The 23,182-nt window shown below is 53.6% G+C and overlaps 1 protein-coding gene and 1 long non-coding RNA gene across 6 annotated transcripts in view; one reads left to right on the top strand and one right to left on the bottom strand.

Moving 5' to 3' along the window:
• Window positions 1-23,182, bottom strand: part of LOC129530049 (interleukin-3 receptor subunit alpha) — a 40,840-nt gene that overhangs the window by 1,848 nt on the left and 15,810 nt on the right. For 2 of the 3 annotated variants that reach the window (XM_055376323.2, XM_063702870.1), the window contains exons 5-10: window positions 19,561-19,693; window positions 19,287-19,471; window positions 15,146-15,261; window positions 13,135-13,161; window positions 6,327-6,441; window positions 2,040-2,145 (exon numbers count right to left, since the gene is read on the bottom strand). In XM_055376323.2, coding sequence (XP_055232298.1) covers window positions 2,040-2,145; window positions 6,327-6,441; window positions 13,135-13,161; window positions 15,146-15,261; window positions 19,287-19,471; window positions 19,561-19,693 — 682 coding nt within the window. The remainder of the gene's footprint in view (window positions 1-2,039; window positions 2,146-6,326; window positions 6,442-13,134; window positions 13,162-15,145; window positions 15,262-19,286; window positions 19,472-19,560; window positions 19,694-23,182) is intronic. The other variant, XM_055376324.2, reaches the window with a different exon arrangement.
• LOC129530051 (uncharacterized) lies at window positions 2,140-19,293 on the top strand. 3 transcript variants are annotated; one of them, XR_010132476.1, is made up of 6 exons: window positions 2,140-5,518; window positions 6,408-6,476; window positions 10,154-10,298; window positions 10,397-10,532; window positions 15,333-15,913; window positions 19,075-19,293. It is a non-coding gene; the product is annotated as an uncharacterized lncRNA (long non-coding RNA). The 3 variants fall into 3 exon arrangements; XR_008675571.2 differs by lacking the exon at window positions 2,140-5,518 and having other exon boundaries at window positions 6,366-6,476; XR_010132475.1 differs by lacking the exons at window positions 2,140-5,518; window positions 6,408-6,476 and adding an exon at window positions 8,521-8,881.

Raw genomic sequence — 23,182 nt, 5'->3', positions numbered from 1 at the left:
ATTAAAGGAGTAGGGCGCTGGTACCGGAGCCACCCAGGGGTGCAGCTGCAAAGACAGACCCCTGGTGCCTCAGGTCACTTGAGTTTACGACCTGAGACAGCTTGCAGCAAGGGCCTCCTCCCCCTCTTCCTCCCCCCTTCCCCCATCCCTCCCTCTCCCCCTCCCCCTCTCCCCCTCCCCCTCTCCCCGTCCCCTCCCCCTCCCCTCCCCTCTCCTCGTCCCCCTCCCCGCTCCTCATCCTCCCCTCTCCTCCTCCCCCTTCCCCCTCCCCCACCCTCCCCCTCACCTCTCCTCCCCCTCCTCCTCCCCTCCTCCCTTCCCCCCTCCTCCCCCCTCCCCCTCCTCCCCGTCTTCCCCTTCCCCCTCCCCCTCCCCCTCCCCCTCCCCTTTTCCCCCTTTCCCCAGGAGACAGAAGTCACCATGGCACCCATTTGACAGACTGTGAAGCTCTGATGCCCAGCAGGAAGGAAACAGGGCCTGGCTGGTCATGGTGGCTCAGGCCTGTAATCCCAGCACTTTGGGAGGCCCAGGTGGGCGGATCAACTGAGGTCAGGAGTTCGAGAACAGCCTGACCAACATGGAGAAACTCCATCTCTACTGAAAATACAAAATTATCCGGGCATGGTGGCACATGCCTGTCATCCCAGCACTTTGGGAGGCCCAGGCGGGCAGATCAACTGAGGACAGGAGTTCAAGACCAGCCTGACCAACACGGAGAAACTCCGTCTCTACTAAAAATACAAAATTATCCGGGCATGGTGGCTCATGCCTGTAATCCCAGCACTTTGGGAGGCCGAGGTGGGTGGATCACATGAGGTCAGGAGTTCAAGACCAGCCTGACCAACACGGAGAAACCCCGTCTCTACTAAAAATACAAAATTAGCCAGGCATGGTGGCATATCCCTGTAATCCCAGCTACTCAGGAGGCTGAGGCAGGAGAATCGCTTGAACCCAGGAGGCAGAGGTTGCAGTGAACCGAGATGGCGCCATTGCACTCCAGGCTGGGCAACAAAAGCAAAACTCCTTCTCTAAAAAAAAGGATACAGGGCCTGGGGTGACCCAGCTGGTGACCAAAAACCTAGAGTTGGTCTGCATGACGGATCCTGGCCCATCCAAGTGGACAGCTTTGACGTTAGCCCAGGCCCCTTTCCGACCAGAAAGCCTGGTCTTTCGCCCTCTGACTCTGTCAGGCCCGCTGGGCAGGGCAGGGGAGGACTGGCCCTGCTTCCTCCACCCTGGGGACACCCTTGGTCCCACCAGAGCCCTCAGCTTTGGCTCTACAGACCTCCTGGCAGGGGGCAGCTAGCAGAGAGGACCTGGCCCCTGGTCTTCTGTGAATAATTCTCAAAGGGCCAGGTGAGGTGGCTCATGCCTGTAATCCCAGCACTTTGGGAGGCCGAGGCAGGAGGATCACTTGAGGCCAGGAGTTCAAGACCAGCGTGGCCAACATGGTGAAACCCTGTCTCCACTAAAAATACAAGAATTAGCGGGGTGCAGTGTTGCACACCTGTAATCCCGGCTACTCGGGAGGCTGAGGCAGGAGAATCACTTGAACCTGGGAGGTGGAGGCTGGGGTGAGCCAAGATCGTGCCACTGCACTCCAGCCTGGGTGACAGAGCAAGACTCAAAAAATAATAATAATCATAACAATAATAATAAGGGCCAGGCGAGGTGGCTTACGCCTGTAATCCCAGCACTTTAGGAGGCCGAGGCAGGTGGATCACCTGAATCCAGGAATTCGAGACCAGCCTGGCCAACATGGCAAAACCCCGTCTCTACTAAAAATACAAAAATTAGCTGGGTGTGTTGCTGGGTGCCTGTAATCCCAGCTACTTGGGAGGCTGAGGCAGGAGGATCGCCTGAACCCGGGAGGCAGAGGCTGCAGTGAGCCCAGATCACGCCACTGCACTCCAGCCTGGGCGACAAGAGCGAGACTCCGTCGCAAAAATAATAATGATAATTCTCAGGATGGTTCTGTGAATAACTTTCAGGGTCACACTGGAAACAAGCGACGCCCGCGGACGCCCTCGAGGGCTCACCTTCTGCAGATCAGGAAGACACAGACCAGGGCCAGCAGCGTCCCCAGCGCCATCAGCAGCGACGTCCGCCAGGCATGTGTGTTTGCGCCCTCCTCCTGGTTGCACTCTAGGGGGGAAAGGGCGAGAGGGTCACAGACCGGGGGCTGTCCTGGGGGGACCAGGGACTGTAAGCTCTCCCCGGGGCCCTGGGAAGCACAGAGGTGGCTGCCACATGGGGTGGTGTCCAGGGGGGGACACCCCAGTAGTGCCACCTGCACAGGGACTGTGACCACCTGCAGGCCACGTGAGTACCAGGACCGGGAGCGACTTCCGGACCTCCCAGCCCCAGTCTGGAACCCTAAGGGAGATGAAAGACCACCAGGGATCCCTGTCTGCCTGGTGCTTGGGACACGGGGAGCGCCAGAGACTTCCACTGTGCCCAGCAGGCCGGCGGGTGCTTTGGGTGTGGGCAGCATGGAGGGGCAGCAGAGGCAGCACTGGCGTGCGTGCTTTGAACTTGATTTTGTGTTTATCACGGAATTTGTGTGTGTGTGTTAATTTTTTCTTTTTCTTTTTTTTTTTTTTTTTTTTTTTTGAGATGGAGTCTCACTCTGTCACCCAGGCTGGAGTGCAGTGGTATGATCTCAGCTCACAACCTCCACCTCCCAGGTTCAAGCGATTCTCCTGCCCCTGCCTCCCGAGTAGCTGGGACTACAGGCGCCCGCCACCACGCCCGGGTAATTTTTGTATTTCTCATAGAGATGGGGTTTCACCATCTTCGTCAGGCTGGTCTTGAACTCCTGACCTCAAGTGATCCAGCCGCCTCGGCCTCCCAAAGTGCTGCGATTACAGGCGGGAGCCACGCACCCGGCCTATTTTTTCTCTTTTTTCTTTTTTTTTGAGACAGAATCTCGCTCTGCAGTGCTGTGGTGCGATCTCAGCTCACTGCAACCTCTGCCTCCCGGATTCAAACGATTCTCCTCTCTTAGCCTCCCGAGAGGATTGCTTGAGCCCAGGAGGTCGAGGCTGCAATGAGCCGTGATCGCACCACTGCCCTCCAGCCTGGGCAGTAGAGAGAGACTCTCTCTCCAAAAAAAAAAAAAAAAAAAAAAACATACATCTACGACCTCACCCCCAGAACCTATGACGATAACCTTATTTGGAATGAGGGTGGATCTGTCTGCTGGGACTGCCATAAAAAAGTCCCACAGCCTGGTGGCTTCAGAAAAAAGGAATTTGGCCGGGCACGGTGGCTCACGCCTGTAATTCCCGCACTTTGGGAGGCCAGGGCGGGCGGATCACCTGAGGTCGGGAGTATGAGACCAGCCTGGCCAACATGGCCAGAAAGCCCGTCTCTCCTGTAGATCTGTGACCTTACCCCCAACCCTGTGCTCTCTGAAACATGTGCCGTATCCACTCAGGGTTGAATGGATTAAGGGCGGTGCAAGATGTGCTTTGTTAAACAGATGCTTGAAGGCAGCATGCTCGTTAAGAGCCATCACCACTCCCTAATCTCAAGTACCCAGGGACACAAACACTGCGGAAGGCCGCAGGGTCCTCTGCCTAGGAAAACCAGAGAACTTTGTTCACTTGTTTATCTGCTGACCTTCCCTCCACTATTGTCCTGTAACCCTGCCAAATCCCCCTCTGCAAGAAACACCCAAGAATGATCAATAAAAAAATAAAAATTAAAAAAAAAAAAAGAAAATTTTATAAAGAAAAAAAAAAAATACAAACATTAGCCGGGCGTGGTGGCGGGCGCCTGTCATCCCAGCTACTCAGGAGGCTGAGGCAGGAGAATGGCCTGAACCTGGGAGGCGGAGGTTGCAGTGCGCCAAGATCACGCCACTGCACTCCAGCCTGGCGACAGAGTGAGACTCCATCTCAGAAAAAGAGGGAAAAAAAAAAAAAAGAAAGAAAAAAGGAATTGATTCTCCCACAGTCCTGGAAGCTGCAGGTCCAAGATCAAGAGATGGGCATGGGCAGGGGCTGGTTCCTCCTGAGGCCTCTCTCCTGGGCTTGCAGACCCCGTCTTCTCCCTGTGTGCTCACAGGGTCGCCCTCTGTGTGTGTCTGTGTCCTCATCTCCTCTTTTTATGAGATGTCTTAGTCCATCTCAGGCTGCTATCACAGAATACCATAGACTGGGTGACTTATAAACAACAGACATTGATTCTCCCACAGCCCTGGAGGCTGGAAGTCTGAGATCCAGTTGTGGACAGGGCTGGTTCCTCCTGAGGCCTCTCTCCTGGGCTTGGAGACGCCGTCTTCTCCCTGCAGCCTCACAGGGTTGTCCCTCCATGTGTGTCTGTGTCCTCATCTCCTTTTTATGAGATGTCTTAGTCCATTTCAGGCTGCTATCACAGAATACCACAGACTAGGCAGCTTATAAACAAAACACACTGATTCTCCCACAGCCCTGGAGGCTGGAAGTCTGAGATCCAGGTGTGGACAGGGCTGGTTCCTCCTGAGGCCTCTCTCCTGGGCTTGGAGACACCGTCTTCTCCCTGTGTCTTCACAGGGTTGTCCCTCCATGTGTGTCTGTGTCCTCATCTCCTTTTTATGAGATGTCTTAGTCCATTTCAGGCTGCTATCACAGAATACCACAGACTAGGCAGCTTATAAACAAAACACACTGATTCTCCCACAGCCCTGGAGGCTGGAAGTCTGAGATCCAGGTATGGGCAGGGCTGGTTCTTCCTGAGGCCTCTCTCCTGGGCTTGGAGACGCCGTCTTCTCCCTGCAGCCTCACAGGGTCGTCCCTCTGTGTGTCTGTGTCCTCATGTCTTCTGAGGACCCCAGTCCTGTTAGATTATGGCCCACCCTACTGACCTCATTTTACCTTAATTGCCTCTTTAAACACCCCAACTCCAAACACAGTGACATTCTGAGGTCCTGGGCGATCAAAGCTTCAACACACGAATTTTCAGGGAACACAATTCAAGCGATTCTCCTGCCTCAGCCTCCCTGGTAGCTGGGGTTACAGGCTTAAGCCACAGCACCCGACCTAATTTTTGTATTTTTAGTAGAGACAGGGTTTTTCTACGTTGGCCAGGCTGATCTCGAACTCCTGACCTCAGGTGATATACCCACCTCAGCCTCCCAATGTGCTGGGATGACAGGCGTGAGCCACCGTGCCGGGCCAGAAGTTCTACTCTGAGGCGATCCTTTTGTTTTGTTGTTGAGATGGAGTCTCGCTCTGTCGCCCAGGCTGGAGTGCACTGGCGCGATCTGGGCTCACTGCAAGCTCCGCCTCCCGGGTTCACGCCATTCTCCCGCCTCAGCCTCCCGAGTAGCTGGGACTACAGGCGGCCATCACCACGCCTGGCTAATTTGTTACATTTTTTGTAGAGACGGGGTTTCACCGTGTTAGCCGGGATGGTCTCGATCTCCTGACCTTGTGATCCTCCCGCCTCGGTCTTTATTACAAGGCCCAGGGGGTGTCTGTCAGTGGGACGACCTTGTTTCCCCTCCACGTCTCCTCTCGTGAGTAAGAGCAAGGTGTGAGTTCACCGTCGGGTTCAGGGTCCTTTTTCGGGTCACAGAAACTGGGGGAGTCAATCTCCTCTCCTTTGCAGGAGAGGAGTGTTTCCGTGACCCAGGATGGCGCACCCCGCACACCCCGCGCACCCCGCGCACCCGGCGCACCCCGCACCCCGCACACCCCGCGCACCCGGCTCACCCCGCTCACCCGGCGCACCCCGCGCACCCCGCGCACCCGGCGCACCCCGCTCACCCCGCACCCCGCTCACCCGGCTCACCCCGCTCATCCGGCTCACCCCGCTCACCCCGCACCCCGCTCACCCGGCTCACCCCGCTCACCCCGCTCACCCGGCGCACCCCGTTCACCCCGCGCACCCCGCTCACCCCGCGCACTCCGCGCACCCGGCGCACCCCGCACCCCGCTCACCCGGCTCACCCCGCTCACCCGGCTCACCCCGTTCACCCCGCGCACCCCGCTCACCCCGCGCACCCCGCACCCCGCTCACCCGGCTCACGCCGCTCACCCGGCGCACCCCGTTCACCCCGCGCACCCCGCGCACCCCGCGCACCCCGCTCACCCCGCTCACCCGGCTCACCCCGCTCACCCGGCGCACCCCGCGCACCCCGCTCACCCCGCGCACCCGCTGCACCCCGCACCCCGCGCACCCCGCTCACCCCGCACCCCCGGCTCACCCCGCTCACCCGGCGCACCCCGTTCACCCCGCGCACCCCGCGCACCCCGCACCCCGCTCACCCCGCGCACCCGGCGCACCCCGCTCACCCCGCGCACCCGGCGCACCCCGCTCACCCCGCACAGCCCACTCACCGAAGCGCTGGGGGGTGCTCCAGGCGCTCAAGAATTCATACACTCTTTCCCGGGCTCTTATTTGTACTGTGTACGTTCCAGGATTGAGTAGCTGGAAGGAGGTTCTGTCTCTGACCTGTGGTTTGAAAGAAAATAAAGAAGAGGGGCCAGGTATGGTGGCTCATGACTCTCACCTGGGCACTTAGGGAGGCCGAGGCAGGTGGATCACCTGAAGTCAGGAGTTCGAGACCAGCCTGGCCAACATGGTGAAACCCTGTCTCTACTAAAAATACAAAAATTAGCCTGGCATGGTGGCGGGCACCTGTAATCCCAGCACTTTGGGAGGCTGAGGCAGGTGGATCACGAGGTCAGGAGATTGAGACCATCCTGGCTAACACAGTGAAACCCCGTCTCTACTAAAAATACAAAAAATTAGCCGAGCGTGGTGGTGGACGCCTGTAATCCCAGCACTTTGGGAGGCCAAGGTGGGTGGATCACGAGGTCAGGAAATCGAGACCAACCTGGCTAACACAGTGAAACCCCGTCTCTACTAAAAATACAAAAATTATCCAGGCGTGGTGGCACGCACCTGTAATCCCAGCTACTCAGGAGGCTGAGGCAGGAGAATCGCTTAAACCTGAGAGGTGGAGGTTGCAGTGAGGCGAGATCACACCACTGCACTGCAGCCTGGGTAACAGAGTGAGACTCTGTCTCTAAATAAATAAATAAATAAATAAATAAATAAAATAATAAGAAAAGAGGGGCTGGGCGCTATGGTTCATGCCTCTCACCACAGCACTTTTGGAGGCTGAGGTGGGAGAATTGCTTAAGCCCAGGAGTTTGACACCAGCCTGGGCAACATAGCAATACCCCATCTTTACCAAAAAAAAAAAAAAAAAACTGTAAAAATTACCAGATGTGGTGACACACGTCTTTGGTCCCAGCTACTAGGGAGGCTGAGGTGGGAGGATACCTTGAGCTTAGGAGTTTGAGACCAGCCTGGGCAACAAACCAAGACCCCATCTCTAGAAGAAAATTTGTTTTGTTTTGTTTTGAGACAGAGTTTCACTCTTGTTGCCCAGGCTGGAGTGCAGTGGCACCAACTCGGCTCACTGCAACCTCCGCCTCCCAGATTCAAGCGATTCTCCTGCCTCAGCCTCCTGAGTAGCTGGGACTACAGGTGCCCACCATCACGCTCGGCTAATTTTGTATTTTTAGTAGAGACGGGGTTTCTCCATGTTGGTCAGGCTGGTCTCGAACTCCCAACCTCAGGTGATCCACCCGCCTCGGCCTCCCAAAGTGCTGGGATTACCAGTGTGAGCCAACACGTCCAGCCAAAAAAAAAATTTTTCTTTTTTTGAGATGGAGTCTCACTCTGTCACCCAGGCTGGAGTGCAGTGGCGTGATCTCGGCTCACTGCAAGCTCCGCTTCCCGGGTTCACGCCATTCTCCTGCCTCAGCCTCCCGAGTAGCTGGGACTACAGGCACCCGCTACCATGCCCGGCTAATTTTTTGTATTTTTTTTTTAGTAGAGACGGGGTTTCACCGTGTTAGCCAGGATGGTCTCGATTTCCTGACCTCATGATCCACCCGCCTCGGCCTCCCAAAGTGCTGGGATTACCAGCGTGAGCCACCACGCCCGGCCAAATTTTTTTTTAAATGAGCTGACATGGTGGCAAACGCCTGTAGTTTCAGCTACTTGGGGGGCTGAGGCAGGAGGATCCCTTGAGCCCAGGAGGCAGAGATTGCAGTGAGCCGTGACTGTGCCATGCACTCCAGCATGGGTGACAGAGTGAGAACCTGTCTGAAATTAAAAACCAAACAAAAAAGTAGAAGAAAAGACCATTCATATTTGATAGGTACAAAAGAATGAGGCTGCATTGTGATCCCCCAAAATTCATATGTTGCAGTCTTAGCCCCCAGCTCCTTACAGTGGGGCCTTATGATGAAATAGCTCGGCCAGGCGCGGTGGCTCACGCCTGTAATCCCAACACTTTGGAGGGCCGAGGAGGGCAGATCACAAGGTCAGGAGATCGAGACCACAGTGAAATCCCGTCTCTACTAAAAATACAAAAAATTAGCCAGGCCCGGTGGCGGGCGCCTGAGGTCCCAGCTACTCAGGAGGCTGAGGCAGGAGAATGGCGTGAACCCGGGAGGCAGAGCTTGCTGTGAGCCGAGATCGCACCACTGCACTCCAGCCTGGGTGACAGAGCGAGACTCGTCTCAAAAAAAAAAAAAAAAAAAGTAGAAGAAAACACCATTCATATTTGATGGGTACAAAAGAATGAGGCTGCATTGTGATCCCCCAAAATTCATATGTTGCAGTCTTAGCCCTCAGCACCTTACAGTGGGGCCTTATGATGAAATAGCTGTTCATGGCAGATGTCATTAAGATGTAGATTGAGATGATGTCATTTTGGATCAGGGTGGGCCCTAAATGCAATGACCAAATATCCTTATAAGAAGAGCAGACGTGGCCGGGCGCAGTGGTTGACACCTGTAATCCCAGCACTTTGGGAGGCTGAGGCGGGTAGATCACCTGAGGTCAGGAGTTCGAGGTCAACCTGAGCAACAAGGTAAAATCCCATCTTTACTAATAATACAAAAATTAGCCAGGCGTGGTGGCGGGCACCTGTAGTCCCAGCTACTCGGGAAGCTGAGGCAGGGGAATCGCTTGAACCTGGGAGGCGGAGGTTGCAGTGAGCTGAGATCGCACCACTGCACTCCAGCCTGGGTGACAGAGTGAGACTCTGTCTCAAAATAAATAAATAAATAAATAAGTAAATAAATAAATAAATAAGTAAATAAATAAATAAAAAGGAGACACGGATGCAGAGGAGAAGGCCATGTGGAGACGGAGGCAGAGAGTGGAGTGATATGGCCACAAGCCCAGGGACCCCAGAGTCCCCAGGAGCTGGGAGAGGCGGGAAGGATCCTCATTAGTCCATGAAAATGGACTAATACAGGAGGACAGAGATAGAAACAGACAGGGAGAGACAGAGAGACAGAGATACAAAGAGACACAAAGAGGGGAGACAGAGAGAGGGAGAGAGAAAAACAGAGACAGAAAAACAGACATAGACAAAGACAGATAGTGGGTGATGGACAGAGAGAGACAGATAGAAACAGAGAAAGACAGAGATACAAAGAGACAGGGGAGACAGAGGGAAAGAGAAAGACAGAGAGAAAAACAGAAAGAGAGAGACAGAGACAGAGACAGAGTAGATGATGGACAGAGAGAGACAGAGATAGAAACAGACAGGGAGAGACAGAGATACAAAGAGACACAGAGAGGGGAGACAGACGGAAAGAGAAAAACAGAGGCAGAAAAACAGAGAGACAGAGAGACAGAGAGAGTGGGTGATGGACAGAGAGAGACAGAAACAGGGAGAGACAGAGAGAAAGACAGAGATACAAAGAGAGAGGGGAGACAGAGAGGGAAAGAGAAAAACAGAAACAGAGACATAGAGAGACAAAGAGACAGAGTGGGTGATGGACAGAGAGAGACAGAGATAGAAACAGGGAGAGAGAGAGACAGAGATACAAAGAGACAGAGAGGGGAGACAGAGAGAGGGAAAGAAAAACAGAGACAGAGAGGAAAACAGAAGCAGAGAGACAGAGAGAGTGGGTGATGTAATTTGGCTGTGTCCCCACCCAAATCTCATCTTGAATTGTAGCCCTTATAACTCCCACCTGTTGTGAGAGGGACTGGGTAGGACATAACTGAATCATGGGGGCAGTTTCCCCCCACACTGTTCTCGGGGTAGTGAATAAGTCTCACGAGTTCTAATGGTTTAATAAGGGAAACCTTTCTCTCGGCTCTCTTTTTTTTTTTTTTTTTTCTCGAGATGGAGTCTCACTCTGTCGCCCAAGCTGCAGTGCAATGGCACGATCTCAACTCACTGCAACCTCCGCCTCCCGGGTTCAAGCGATTCTCCTGCCTCAGCCTCCCGAGTAGCTGGGATTACAGGCGCCCGCCACCACCACATCTGGGTAATTTTTTTTATTTTTAGTAGAGCTAGGTTTCACCATGTTGGCCAGGCTGGTCTTGAACTCCTGACCTCGTGGTCCACCCACCTCGTCCTCCCAAGGTGCTGTGATTACAGGCGTGAGCCACCGCGCCCAGCGACTCTCTCATTCTGTCTTGCCCGCTGACGTGTAAGACATGCCTTTGCTCCTCCTTCACCTTCTGCCGTGATCGTGAGGCCTCCCCAGCCACATGGAACTGTGAGTCCAGGAACCCTCTTTTGTTTATAAATTACCCAGTCTTGGGTATATGTTTATCAGCAGTGTGACAATGGACTAATACAGGGGGACAGACAGAGGCAGAGAAAGAAAGAGACAATCACAGAGAAATAATGGGAGAGAGAAAGGGAGAGACATAGAGACACAGAGACAGAGAGGGGAAGGGAGAGAGAGACAGGGGAAGGGAGAGAGAGACAGAGAGGGGAAGGGAGAGACAGACAGAGAGGGGAATGGAGAGACAGACAGAGAGGGGAAGGGAGAGAGAGACAGAGAGGGGAAGGGATAGAGAGACAGGGAGAGAGCTAGAAAGATTAAGAGAGGGGCCGAGCACGGTGGCTCACACCTGTAATTCCAGCACTTTGAGAGGATGAGGCAGGTGGATCGCCTGAGGTCAGGAGTTCGAGACCAGCCTGGCCCACTAGTGAAACCCTGTCTCTACTAAAAATACAAAAAAAAAAAGTTAGTTGGGCATGGTGGCGAGTGCCTGTAATCCCAGCTACTTGGGAGGCTGAGGGAGTAGATTCGCTTGAACCTGGGAGACGGAGGTTGCAGTGAGCCAAGATCGTGCCATTGCACTCCAGCCTGGGCAACAAGAGCGAAACTCCGTTTGAAAAAGAAAGATGAAGAGAGGGAAGGAGAAAGGGAGAGAGATACAGAGATACAGAGAGACTGGGAGAGGGGGAGATACAGACAAGGAGAGAGATAGAGAAAGAGAGGGAGAATGAAAGAGGGAGAGACAGAGACAGATTTGGACAGTGGGAGATAGAGGCAGAGAGAGAGAGAAAGATAGAGGGAGAAAGGGAGAGAGATACAGACACAGACACAGAGAGAGAGACAGGGAGAGGGGGAGATAGAGACCAGGAGAGAGAGAGAAAGATGGAGGGAGAAAGGGAGAGAGACACAGAGACAGACACGGAGAAAGAGACAGGGAGAGGGGGAGATAGAGACCGAGAGAGAGAAAGATGGAGGGAGAAAGGGAGAGAGATACAGAGACAGACACGGAGAGAGAGATGGGGAGGGGGAGATAGAGACCGGGAGAGAGAAAGATGGAGGGAGAAAGGGAGAGAGACACAGAGACAGACACGGAGAAAGAGATGGGGAGAGAGGGAGATGGAGGGAGGGAGAAAGGGAGAGAGACACAGAGACAGACACGGAGAAAGAGATGGGGAGAGAGGGAGATGGAGGGAGGGAGAAAGGGAGAGAGACACAGAGACAGACACGGAGAAAGAGATGGGGAGAGAGGGAGATGGAGGGAGGGAGAAAGGGAGAGAGACACAGAGACAGACACGGAGAAAGAGATGGGGAGAGAGGGAGATGGAGGGAGGGAGAAAGGGAGAGAGACACAGAGACAGACACGGAGAAAGAGATGGGGAGAGAGGGAGATGGAGGGAGGGAGAAAGGGAGAGAGACACAGAGACAGACACGGAGAAAGAGACGGGGAGAGAGGGAGATAGAGACCGGGAGACAGAGAGAAAGATGGAGGGAGAAAGAGAGAGAGACACAGAGACAGACACGGAGAGAGAGATGGGGAGGGGGAGATAGAGACGGAGAGAGAGAGAGAGGGAGGGAGAAATGGAGAAGGATACAGAGACAGACACAGAGAAAGAGATGGGGAGGGGGGAGATAGAGACCAGGAGAGAGAGAGATAAAGAGAGGGAGGGAGAATAAAAGAGGGAGGGAGAATGAGAGAGGGAGAGACAGAGACACAGAGAGAGAGATGGGAACGGGGAGAGAGAGACGGAGAGAGAGATGGAGGGAGAAAGATACAGACACAGACAGACAGACACGGAGCGGGAGATAGAGACAGGGAGAGAGAGAAAGATAGAGAGAGGGAAGGAGAATGAGAGAGGGAGGGAAAGAGACACAGAGAGAGATGGGGACAGGGGGAGATAGACACAGGGAGAGAGCCAGAAAGATAGAGGGAGGGAGAAAGGGAGGGAGATACAGAGAGGGGGAGGGAGATAGACACGAGAGAGAGAGAAAGAGAGGGAGGGAGAAAGGGAGAGAGATTCAGAGACAGAGAAAGAGATACGGGGAAAGAGATGGACAGAGAGAGAGGGGACAGAGAATGCTGTGGTCCGGCTGTCTGTTCCTCCAGATCCCAGGCAGGGGCTGGGGGAGGGTCCTCTGTGTGGGATGCTTGTCTGAGGTCTGGGCCACCTGTCTGAATGCTTGTCTCTGCTGGGTAGAGCTATGGTTTGGTAGCTTGTTCCTGCTGGACTGGGGCTGCCTGGCCCAGGGTAAGGAATCTGGGGCAAATGGGTGGACCTCGTTTGGACAGCACCTGGCCAGCCATAGCATCTGGCTCTCACACCTTGGGAGGTGTCATCCCTGACTCTTCCTTTTCCCATCCCTCAATTTGGGGATGTGAAATATCCCAATTTTGCAAGATCGCAGTAAGGGTGACACTCAGAGTCTGTCCAATGAAAGTCACTGAACATTGACTAATAACATTTATTATTAATAATATTTTCATTATTTTATTAATAAGAGTTATTAATATTTGTATCATTTTATTCTTAATAATAATAAAACTCACCCTTTGCAATGGCAAGTACAGCGGCTGGGGGTAGGGAACACTCACCTGTTCTGTGATAACAGGCTGCATTCTCTGCAACACAAAAGCAAACAAACTTTTGAGTGTCTGGACCGTCCCTGACAGCCTCCTCCTCCCAAACTCAAATTTCTCCCTCCAGGAAAACCAGCAAAACAGTGAGGGGTCTGGGAAGGCCTTCGGGCAGCAGTGGGGGCAAAATAATGAGCTTAGGAGTAAATAGCACCTGACCAAAAGGTTTATTTGTTTATTTATTTATGAGACGGAGTCTCACTCCGTCACCCAGGCTGGAGTGCAGTGGCGCGATCTCGGCTCACTGCAAGCTCCTCCTCCCGGGTTCACGCCATTCTCCTGCCTCAGCCTCCCAAGTAGTTGGGACTACAGGCGCCCGCCACCAGGCCCAGCTAATTTTTTTTGTATTTTTAGTAGAGACGGGGTTTCACCATGTTAGCCAGGATGGTCTCTATCTCCTGACCTAGTGATCCGCCCATCTCGGCCTCCCAAAGTGCTGGGATTACAGGCATAAACTACTGCACCCGGCCATTTATTTTCTTAAAAAAAAAAAAACCCAAACAGATTGGCTAAAAAACACTTGGTAATATAAAAGAAATTAATAGACCTAACGTTTTTGAGCAGATTTAGACTTACAGAAAAATTGCATATGAAATAATTAGTATTTGAGCATAAATAATAAATATATGGCCGGGCACAGTGCCTCACACCTGTAATCCCAGCACTTTGGGAAGCTGAGGCAGGTGGATCACGAGGTCAGGAGTTCAAGACCAGCTTGGCCAAGATGGTGAAACCCCATCTCTACTAAAAATACCAAAAAAAAAATTAGCCAGGTGTGGTGGCAGGTGCCTGTAATCCCAGCTACTCAGGAGGCTGAAGCTGAGAATTGGTTGAACCCGAGAGGCGGAGGTTACAGTGAGCTGAGATCATGCCACTGCACCCCAGCCTGGGCAACAGAGCAGGACTCCGTCTCAAAAATAAATAAATAAACAAACAAGCAAACAGCTTGGGTGACAGAGCAGAACTCCGTCTCAAAAATAAATAAATAAATAATAAAATAAATAAAATAAAATAAAATACAAACTAAATATAACACATAGGCTGCGCACGGAGGCTCACACCTGTAATCCCAGCACTTTGGGAGGCCGAGGCGGGTGGATCACCTGAGGTCAGGAGTTTGAGACCAGCCTGGCCAACATGGTGAAACTCTGTTCCTACTAAAAATACAAAAACTTAGCTGGGTGTGGTGATGGGTGCCCATAATCCCAGCTACTCGGGAGGCTGAGGCAGGAGAATCACTTGAACCCAGGAGGCAGAGGTTGCAGTGAGTCAAGATTTAAGCCACTGCATTCCAGCCTGGGCTACAGAGCCAGAGTGGCTCAATAAATAAATATATATTTATGTTCAACTGATCCAACGAACTGTGGATCAAAAATATCTGGGAAACTTGCATTCAATCTGTAGATCACTACAAAAGAAAAAAGGAAGTTCAAGAAAAAATAAAAATAACCACATAACAATAGAAATAATAAAAATAAAAAACAACAGACCGCATACAGTCTCAAACTTTTTTTTTTTGTTTTTGTTTTTGTTTTTTTTTGAGACGGGGTCTCGCTCTGTCGCCCAGGCTGGAGTGCAGTGGCGCGATCTCGGCTCCCTGCGACCTCCACCTCCTGGGTTCAAGCAATTCTCCTGCCTTAGCCTCCCCAGTAGCTGGAACTACAAGACCATGCCACCACGCCCAGCTAATTCTTTTTCGTATTTTTAGTAGAGACGGGGTTTCACCGCGTTAGCCAGGATGGTCTCGATCTCCTGACCTTGTGATCCGCCCGCCTCAGCCTCCGAAAGTGCTGGGATTACAGGCGTGAGCCACCGCACCCAGCCTCTTGTTTTTGTTTTTTAATGATCCATGCCTTCTGTGGCGTTATCAGAGGAGATTTTTGCCCGTTTCAACGCCCCAGAGTGCGACTTACCAAAAATAAGGGATGTCCACGGGGGTGGGGGGGCTGGGGGTGGGGTGAAAGTTTACCTTTTGTATCTGAAGCTCATAGCGAAATTTGCGATTGAAATGACTTCTCATTTTCCAGTGCATAAAGGAATGTGTCTTATTACACTTTGCAGTCATGTTGGGTGGAGTTAATATCTCTAGCAACGAGAAAAACACTTTTAGGAGTACAAGAAATCAATTCTTTTTCTTTTTCTCTTTTTTTCTGGAGATACTTCAAATTACTTCTATGCATTTGGAGAGCGGGAGAGAAAAACACCAGGAAGGAAGAGGGAACAAAGAAACTCTACAGGCAGAGACACAGGACTGAGCCGTGTTGGGGGCACTGGGGGGAGTGAGCCTTGGGGTTGCACCCTCGGAGCCCCACTGTCCTGGGAGCAGCCTTCAGAACCACCCTTTTGTTCTCTGAAGTACCAGGCGTTCAGCTTTTCCGAGGACTGGCGGCTGCACGTCTTTGTCCCTGCCCCCTCCATCTCTCGGCTCAGCCCCGTTGGGCAGCCTGGCCCACTCCCCACCCCTGCCCAGGGCCAACCCCTACTTCCCATGCCTCCTCTGCCCACCTGCAGCGCACTGGAGCCTTGGAGGCCCTCTCTGCGTCATTCAAGATGGGCCCCCCCGCCCCGGAGACTCCTACACTTTGACCTGCACACATCCTCCTGAAGCTTCCACTTCCTGGCCCCTGCCTGGCTTCTCACCTCCCCCACCTCAGCCCCCCAGGGGATGTCCCGCCTCTCCCAGTGGCCCAGGACATCCTCCACTTCCCGGGAACCCCAGGCACTTCCACATCCTCAGGTGTGACCCGACTACCAGCCCAGCCCTGTGTGTCCGGCTGTCTGTCTGTGTGGGTCTCCCCTGGGCCCCTGGAAGGAAGTCCAGCCCTGGCCCCCTCCTCCTTCTCCCCCTCCTCCTACCCTCCTGGTCTTTCTCCCCTCCCCCTCCGCTCCTACTCTTCCTCTCTCTCCTTTTTCTGCCCCTCGTCTCTCCTCCCCATTCTCCTTGTCACCCTCCTCCTCCACTCTCCTTTCTCCTCCTCCCCTGCCCATTCTCCTCCTCCTCTCCTCCTGCCCCTCCTCCTTTTTCCTCCCCTTCCTGCTCCCCTTCCTCCATCCTCTCCCCTCCTTCTCCCTCCTCTCTTTCTTCCTCCCCCTCCACCCTCCTCCCCCTTTTCTTCCCTCTCCTCCTCCCCTGCCCATTCTCCTCCTCCTCCTCCTCCTCCTCTCCTCCTCTCCTCCTGCTCCTTCTTCCTCCGGCCCCTCCTCCTTTTTCCTCCCCCTCCTGCTCCCCTTCCTCCATCCTCTCCCCTCCTTCTCCCTCCTCTCTCCTCCTCCTTCACCCTCCACCTCCTTTTCCTCCCTCTCCTCTTCCTCCCCTGCCCATTCTCCTCCTCCTCCTCTACTCCTGCTTCTTCCTTCTGCCCCTCCTCCTCCTCTTTCTTCCCCCTCCTGCTCCCCTTCCTCCATCCTCTCCCCTCCTCCCTCCTCCTCTTTCCTCCCCCTCCACCCTCCTCCGCCTCCTTTTCCTCCCTCCTCCTCCTCCCCTGCCCATTCTCCTCCTCCTTCTCCTCCTTTCTCCTCCTCCTTCTCCTTTCTCCTCCTCTCCTCCCGCTCCTTCTTCCTTCTGCCCCTCCTCCTCCCTCCTCCTGCTCTTCCTCCACCCTCTCCCCTCCTTCTCTCTCCCCTCCTCCCCCTCCACCCTCCTCCCAGTCCTCCTCTCTCTCCTCCTCCCCCTCCTTCTCCCTCCCCACCTCACCACCCTTCTACCCCACCTTCTCTATCCTCCCCTTCCTCCTCACCTCCTTCTCTTCCTCCCCCACCTCCTCCTCCTCTCTCCATTCTCCTCCCTCTCTCCTTCACCCTCTTCCTCCTCCACCCTCTCCTCCTCCTCCTCCTCCTCTCCTCTTTCTTCTCCTCCTCCTGCTCCTTCTCTCCCCATCTCCACCCTTCCCCCTCCTTTCCCTCCATTTTCTTCTCTTCCTCCCCCTCCTGTTTTCTTCTCTTCCTCCTCCTCCTCCCCCTTTCTCCGTTTTCTTCTCTTCCTCCTCTTCTTTCCCTCCCCATCTCTACCTCCTCCCCCTCCTTTTCCTCTGTTTCTTCTTTTCCTCCTCCTCCTCCTCCTCCTCCCCCTGCTCATGTTCTTCCTCTCCTCCCTTCTCTTCTCCTTGTCCTTCTCCTCCTCTTCCTCGTTTCCCCCTCCTCTTCTGAAGCATCCGAGCACCCTGCCCGTGGGGTCAGGGCACGTCAGCTCTGGGCATATTGACATTCTCACCACCTGGGAGGTTCCCCGGAGCTCGGGTATCGTGGACTGAAAGTGTGTGTCCTTCTGTCCCAAATTCCTCCGTTGAAGCTCTAACCCCTGGTTGGGCGGTGTTAGAAGGTGGGGCCTTTGGGAGGTGACTGGTGTGGGCTGAAGTTATGAGGGTGGACCCCCATGATGGGGGCTCCCGTGACCCATGATGGGACCCATGACCCATGATGGGGGTTCCCATGACCCATGATGGGACCCATGACCCATGATGAGACCCATGATGAGGGATTCCATGACTCACGATGGGGGCTCCCATGACCCATGATGGGGGGGGTCCCATGACCCATGATGGGGGCTTCCATGACCCATGCTGGGACCCATGATGAGGGATCCCATGACTCATGGTGGAATCCATGATGGGGGGGTCCAATGATACATGATGGGACCCATGATGGGGCATTCTTTGACCCATGATCGGGGGGGTCCCATGATCCATGATGGGACCCATGATGAGGGATCCCATGACCCATGATGGGACTCATGATGAGGGATCCCATGACTCATGGTGGAACCCATGATGAGGGATCCCATGACTCATGGTGGAACCCATGATGAGGGATCCCATGACTCATGGTGGAACCCATGATGGGGGCATCCCATGACCCATGATGGAACCCATGATGAGGGATCCCATGATCCATGATGGGACTCGTGATGAGGGATCCCATGACTCATGATGGAATCCATGGTAGGGGATCCTATGACCCATGATGAAACCCATGATGGGGGTTCCCGTGACCCATGATGGAACCCATGATGGGGGAGGTCCCATGACCCATGATGGGACCTATGATGGGGGATCCTATGACCCATGATGGAACCAATGATGAGGGATCCCATGTGGAACCCATCAGGGAACCCATGATGGGGGGGTCCCATGACCCATGATGGAACTAATGATGAGGGATCCCATGTGGAACCCATGATGGGGGGGTCCCATGACTCATGATGGAACCCATGATGGGGGATTCTATGACCCATAATGGGACCCATGATGGAGGTTCCCATGACCCATGATGGAATCCATGATAGGGGGTCCTATGACCCATGATGAAACCCATGATGAGGGATCCCATGACTCATGATGGGACCCATGATGGGGGGGGTCCTATGACCCATGATGTAATCCATGATGGGGGGGTCCCATGACCCATGATGGAACCCATGATAGGGGGTCCTATGACCCATGATGTAATCCATGATGGGGGGGGTCCCATGACCCATGATGGAACCCATGATAGGGGGTCCTGTGACCCATGATGTAATCCATGATGGGGGGGTCCCATGACCAATGATGGAACCCATGATAGGGGGTCCTATGACCCATGATGTAATCCATGATGGGGGGGTCCCATGACCCATGATGGAACCCATGATAGGGGGTCCTATGACCGATGATGGGACCCATGATAGGGGATCCTATGACCGATGATGGGACCCATGATAGGGGGCCCTATGACTCATGATGAAACCCATGATGGGGGATCCTATGACCCATGATGGGACCCATGATGGAACCCATGATGGGGGGGTCCCATGACCCATGATGAGGGATCCTATGACCCATGATGGGACCCATGATGGTGTTAGTGCCCTTCTAACAAGAGACCCCAGAACTTCATCTCTCTCTCTCTCTGCACCACATGAAGACACAGTGAGAAGATGACCCTCTCTCCAAGCCAGGCAGAGACCTCCTGAGGAGCCCAGCCAGCCAGCACCCTGACCTCCAACGTCCAGCCTCTAGAAATGTGAGAGGCCAACGTCTGTGTTGGGAGCCACGTGGTCCCGTGGGATCTGGCCTGACGCTAAAGCCGTGGTATCACAGAACTGAGGGTGGGAGGGAGTGTCCTGGGCTACTCACCAATCTGTGAAAAGACGACAAACTTATCTGTGCAGGGGATACTGAAGGCTGCGCTCCTGCCCCGCACCAGGATGTGGGAACTTTGAGAACCGCTGGAGAGTCGAGAGATGTCATCGAAACGACACCCGGTACGTGTTCCCTGAACATCCGTTTTGTAGTGAAGACACTCGTACTGTTGACGCCTGCTGCGGTAAGCGGTAAGGTTGGGGGACGACCCCACGCCGATGGCACCCGCACCGGGGACAGCCCGGCCTCTGCCCAAGGGCACACCTACTTGGCAACATTCAAGTACAGGTCGTACTGGACGTCCGCGGGGGCTGCCGGGCCTACCGCCCAGCTGCAGCTCAAGAAATCCACGTCGTGAATCCAGCAGGTCAGATTCTCCGCACCTGCCCGAGGCTTCCCACCTGGGTTCACAAACATGAAAGAGAACTCGAATCGGGGCCGGGCACGGTGGCTCACGCCTGTCACCCCAGCATTTTGGGAGGCCGAGGCGGGTGGATCACATGAGGTCAGGAGTTCGAGACCAGCCTGGCCAACGTGGAGAAACCCCGTCTCTACTAAAAATACAAAAATTAGCCGTGTGTGGTGGCTCGCGCCTGTGATCCCAGCACTTTGGGAGGCCAAGGCAGGTGGATCACCTGAGGTCAGGAGTTCGAGACCAGCCTGGCCAACATGGAGAAACCCCATCTCTACTAAAAATACAAAAATTAGCCGTGTCTGGTGGTACGCGCCTGTGATCCCAGCACTTTGGGAGGCCAAGGCAGGTGGATCACGTGAGGTCCGGAGTTCGAGACCAGCCTGGCTAACATGGTGAAACCCAGTCTCTACTAAAAATATAAAAAATTAGCCAGGTGTGATGTCGGGTCGCTGTAATCCCAGCTACTAGGGAGGCTGAGGCAGGAGAATTTCTTGAACCCAGGAGGCAGAGGTTGCATGGAGCTGAGATCACACCACTGCACTCCAGCCTGGGCGACAGAGTGAGACTTCGTCTCAAAAAAAAAAACAAAGCCGGGCATGATGGCTCATGCCTGTAATCCCAGCACTTTGGGAGGCTGAGGCAGGAGGATCACCTGAGGTTCGGAGTTCGAGACCGGCCTGGCTAACATGGTGAAACCCCGCCTCTACTAAAAATACAAAAATTAGCCGGGCGTGATGTCGGGCCGCTGTAATCCCAGCTACTCGGGAGGCTGAGGCAGGAGAATTTCTTGAACCCAGGAGGCAGAGGTTGCATGGAGCTGAGATCACACCACTGCACTCCAGCCTGGGCGACAGAGTGAGACTTCGTCTCAAAAAAAAAAAAGAATAAAACTCTAATTGCTTTTTAGAGTGCCTTTTGTATTTTGAGACCATGGTGGATACACAAGCCGTTGTAAAAAATAATAATAACATGGAGAGATCCTGCATATTCTTTTAATGATTTATTTATTCATTTTTACAGAGTCTCGCTCCGTCGCCCAGGCTGGAGTGCAGTGGCGCCATCTCGGCTCACTGCAACCTCCGCCTCCCGGGTTCAAGCAATTCTCCTACCTCAGCCTCCCAAGTATCTGGGACAATAGGCGCCCACTACCACACCCAGCTAATTTTTGTATTTTTAGTAGAGATGGGGTTTCACCATGTTTCCCAGACTGGTCGCGAACTCCTGACCTAGTGATCTGCCCACCATAGCCTCCCAAACTGCTGGGATTACAGATGTTTTTCTTTCACTGTTTGTGTGTGTGTGCGTGTGTGTACGTGTGTGTGTGTTTAAGACAGAGTTTCACTCTTTTTGCCCAGGCTGGAGCGCAATGGCTCACCACGACCTCCGCCTCCCAGGTTCAAGTGATTCTCCTGCCTCAGCCTCCCGAGTAGCTGGGATTACAGGCACCCGCCACCACACCTGGCTAATTTTTGTGTTTTTAGTAGAGATGGGGTTTCACCATGTTGGCCAGGCTGGTCTGGAACTCCTGACCTCAGGTGATCCACGGGCCTTGGTCTCCCAAAGTGCTGGGATGACAGGCGTAAGCCACCGTGCCTGGCCAATCTAGATTTTTTTTCTTTCATGGTTTTTTTTGTTTGTTTTTGAGACAACGTCTTGGTCTGTCACCCAGGCTGGAGTGCAGTGGTGAGATCTCAGGTCACTGTAGCCTCGAGCTCCTGGGCCCAAGTGATCCTCCAACCTCAGCCTGCAGAGTAGCTGAGATTACAGGCAAGTACCCTTATGCCATGCTAATTTCTTTTTTTTTTTTTTTTTTTTTTTTTGAGACGGAGTGTCGCTCTGTCGCCCAGGCTGGAGTGCAGTGGCGCGATCTCCGATCACTGCAAGCTCTGCCTCCTGGGTTCACGCCATTCTCCTGCCTCAGCCTCCCACGTAGCTGGGACTACAGGCGCCCGCCACCACGCCTGGCTAATTTTTTTGTATTTTTAATAGAGATGGGGTTTCACCATGTTAGCCAGGATGGTCTCGATTTCCTGACTTCATGATCCACCCGCCTCGGCCTCCCAAAGTGCTGGGATTACAGGCATGAGCCACCGCGCCTGGCCACTAATTTCTTTTTAATTTTTTTTTTTTTTTAAGATGGAATTTCACTCTTGTTGCCCAGGCTGGAGAGCAATGGCACGATCTCAGCTCACCGCAATCTCCGCCTCCCGGGTTCAAGTGATTCTCCTGCCTCAGCCTCCTGAGTAGCTGGGACTACAGGCACCTGCCACCACCCCTGGCTAATTTTGTATTTTTAGTAGAGATGGGGTTTCACCTAGTTGGCCAGGCTGGTCTCGAACTCCTGACCTCAGGTGATCCGCCGGCCTCGGCCTCCCAAAGTGCTGGGATTACAGGCGTGAGCCACTGCGCTCGGCCTCCCCAAGGAGCACTTTTACAGCCAAACCCACCTCTCTCAGCTCTCACTCCTGCTTATATCCCTGCAAACCAGGAGATGGTTTTCTATTTGTAAAATTTTGCCATTTCAAGACAGTTGTATTAATGAAATCACTCTGTGTGTCATGCTGTGGAGTGGTCTTTTTTTTCCAACTCGGCATAACTGCCTGGAAATCCATTAAACTTAAAAATAATTAAATTGAGTCCAGGCACAGTGGCTCCCGCCTGTAATCCCAGCACTTTGGGAGGCTGAGGCGGGTGGATCACAAGGTCAGGAGTTCGAGACCAACATGGTGAAGCCCCGTCTCTACTAAAAATACAAAATTTAGCCGGGCATGGTGGCGGATGCCTGTAGTCCCAGCTACTTGTGAGGCTGAGGCAGGAGAATCGCTTGAACCCGGGAGGCAGAGTTTGCGGTGAGCTGAAATCGCACCACTGCACTCCAGCCTGGGCGACAAGAACAAGACTCCATCACAGAAAAACAAACAAAACAAAACAAAACAAAAAACCAAAAAAATAAACGATGGACTTCTAATTAATTAAAAAACAAAGAAGAGGCCAGGCGTGGTGGCTCTCATGCTTATAATCCCTGCACTTTGGGAGGCTGAGGCGGGAGGATCACTTGAGCCTAGGAGTTTGAGACCAGCTCAGGTAACATAGCGACACCCCATCTCTACAAAAAGTATTTAAGGCCGGGCACGGTGGCTCACCCCTGTACTCCCAGCACTTTGGGAGGCCGAGGCGGGCAGATCACGAAGTCAGGAGTTTGAGACCAGCCTGACCAACATGGTGAAACCCCGTCTCTACTAAAAATACAAGAATTAGCCGGGTATGGCGGTGGGCGCCTATAATCCCAGCTACTCGGGATGCTGAGGCAGGAGAATCGCTTGAACCCGGGAGCCGGAGGTTGCGGTAAGCCGAGATCATGCCAGTGCACTCCAGCCTGGCGGAAAGAGTGAGATTCTGTCTTAAAAAAAAAAAAAAAAAAAAGTGTTTAAAAAATTAGGTGGGCATGGTGGTACATGGGTGTAGTCCCACCTAC

The sequence above is a fragment of the Gorilla gorilla genome, chromosome X, assembly GCF_029281585.2.
Source record: "Gorilla gorilla gorilla isolate KB3781 chromosome X, NHGRI_mGorGor1-v2.1_pri, whole genome shotgun sequence".
NCBI classification, from domain to species: domain Eukaryota; kingdom Metazoa; phylum Chordata; class Mammalia; order Primates; family Hominidae; genus Gorilla; species Gorilla gorilla.
This window is presented reverse-complemented; position numbering and strand designations above follow the sequence as displayed.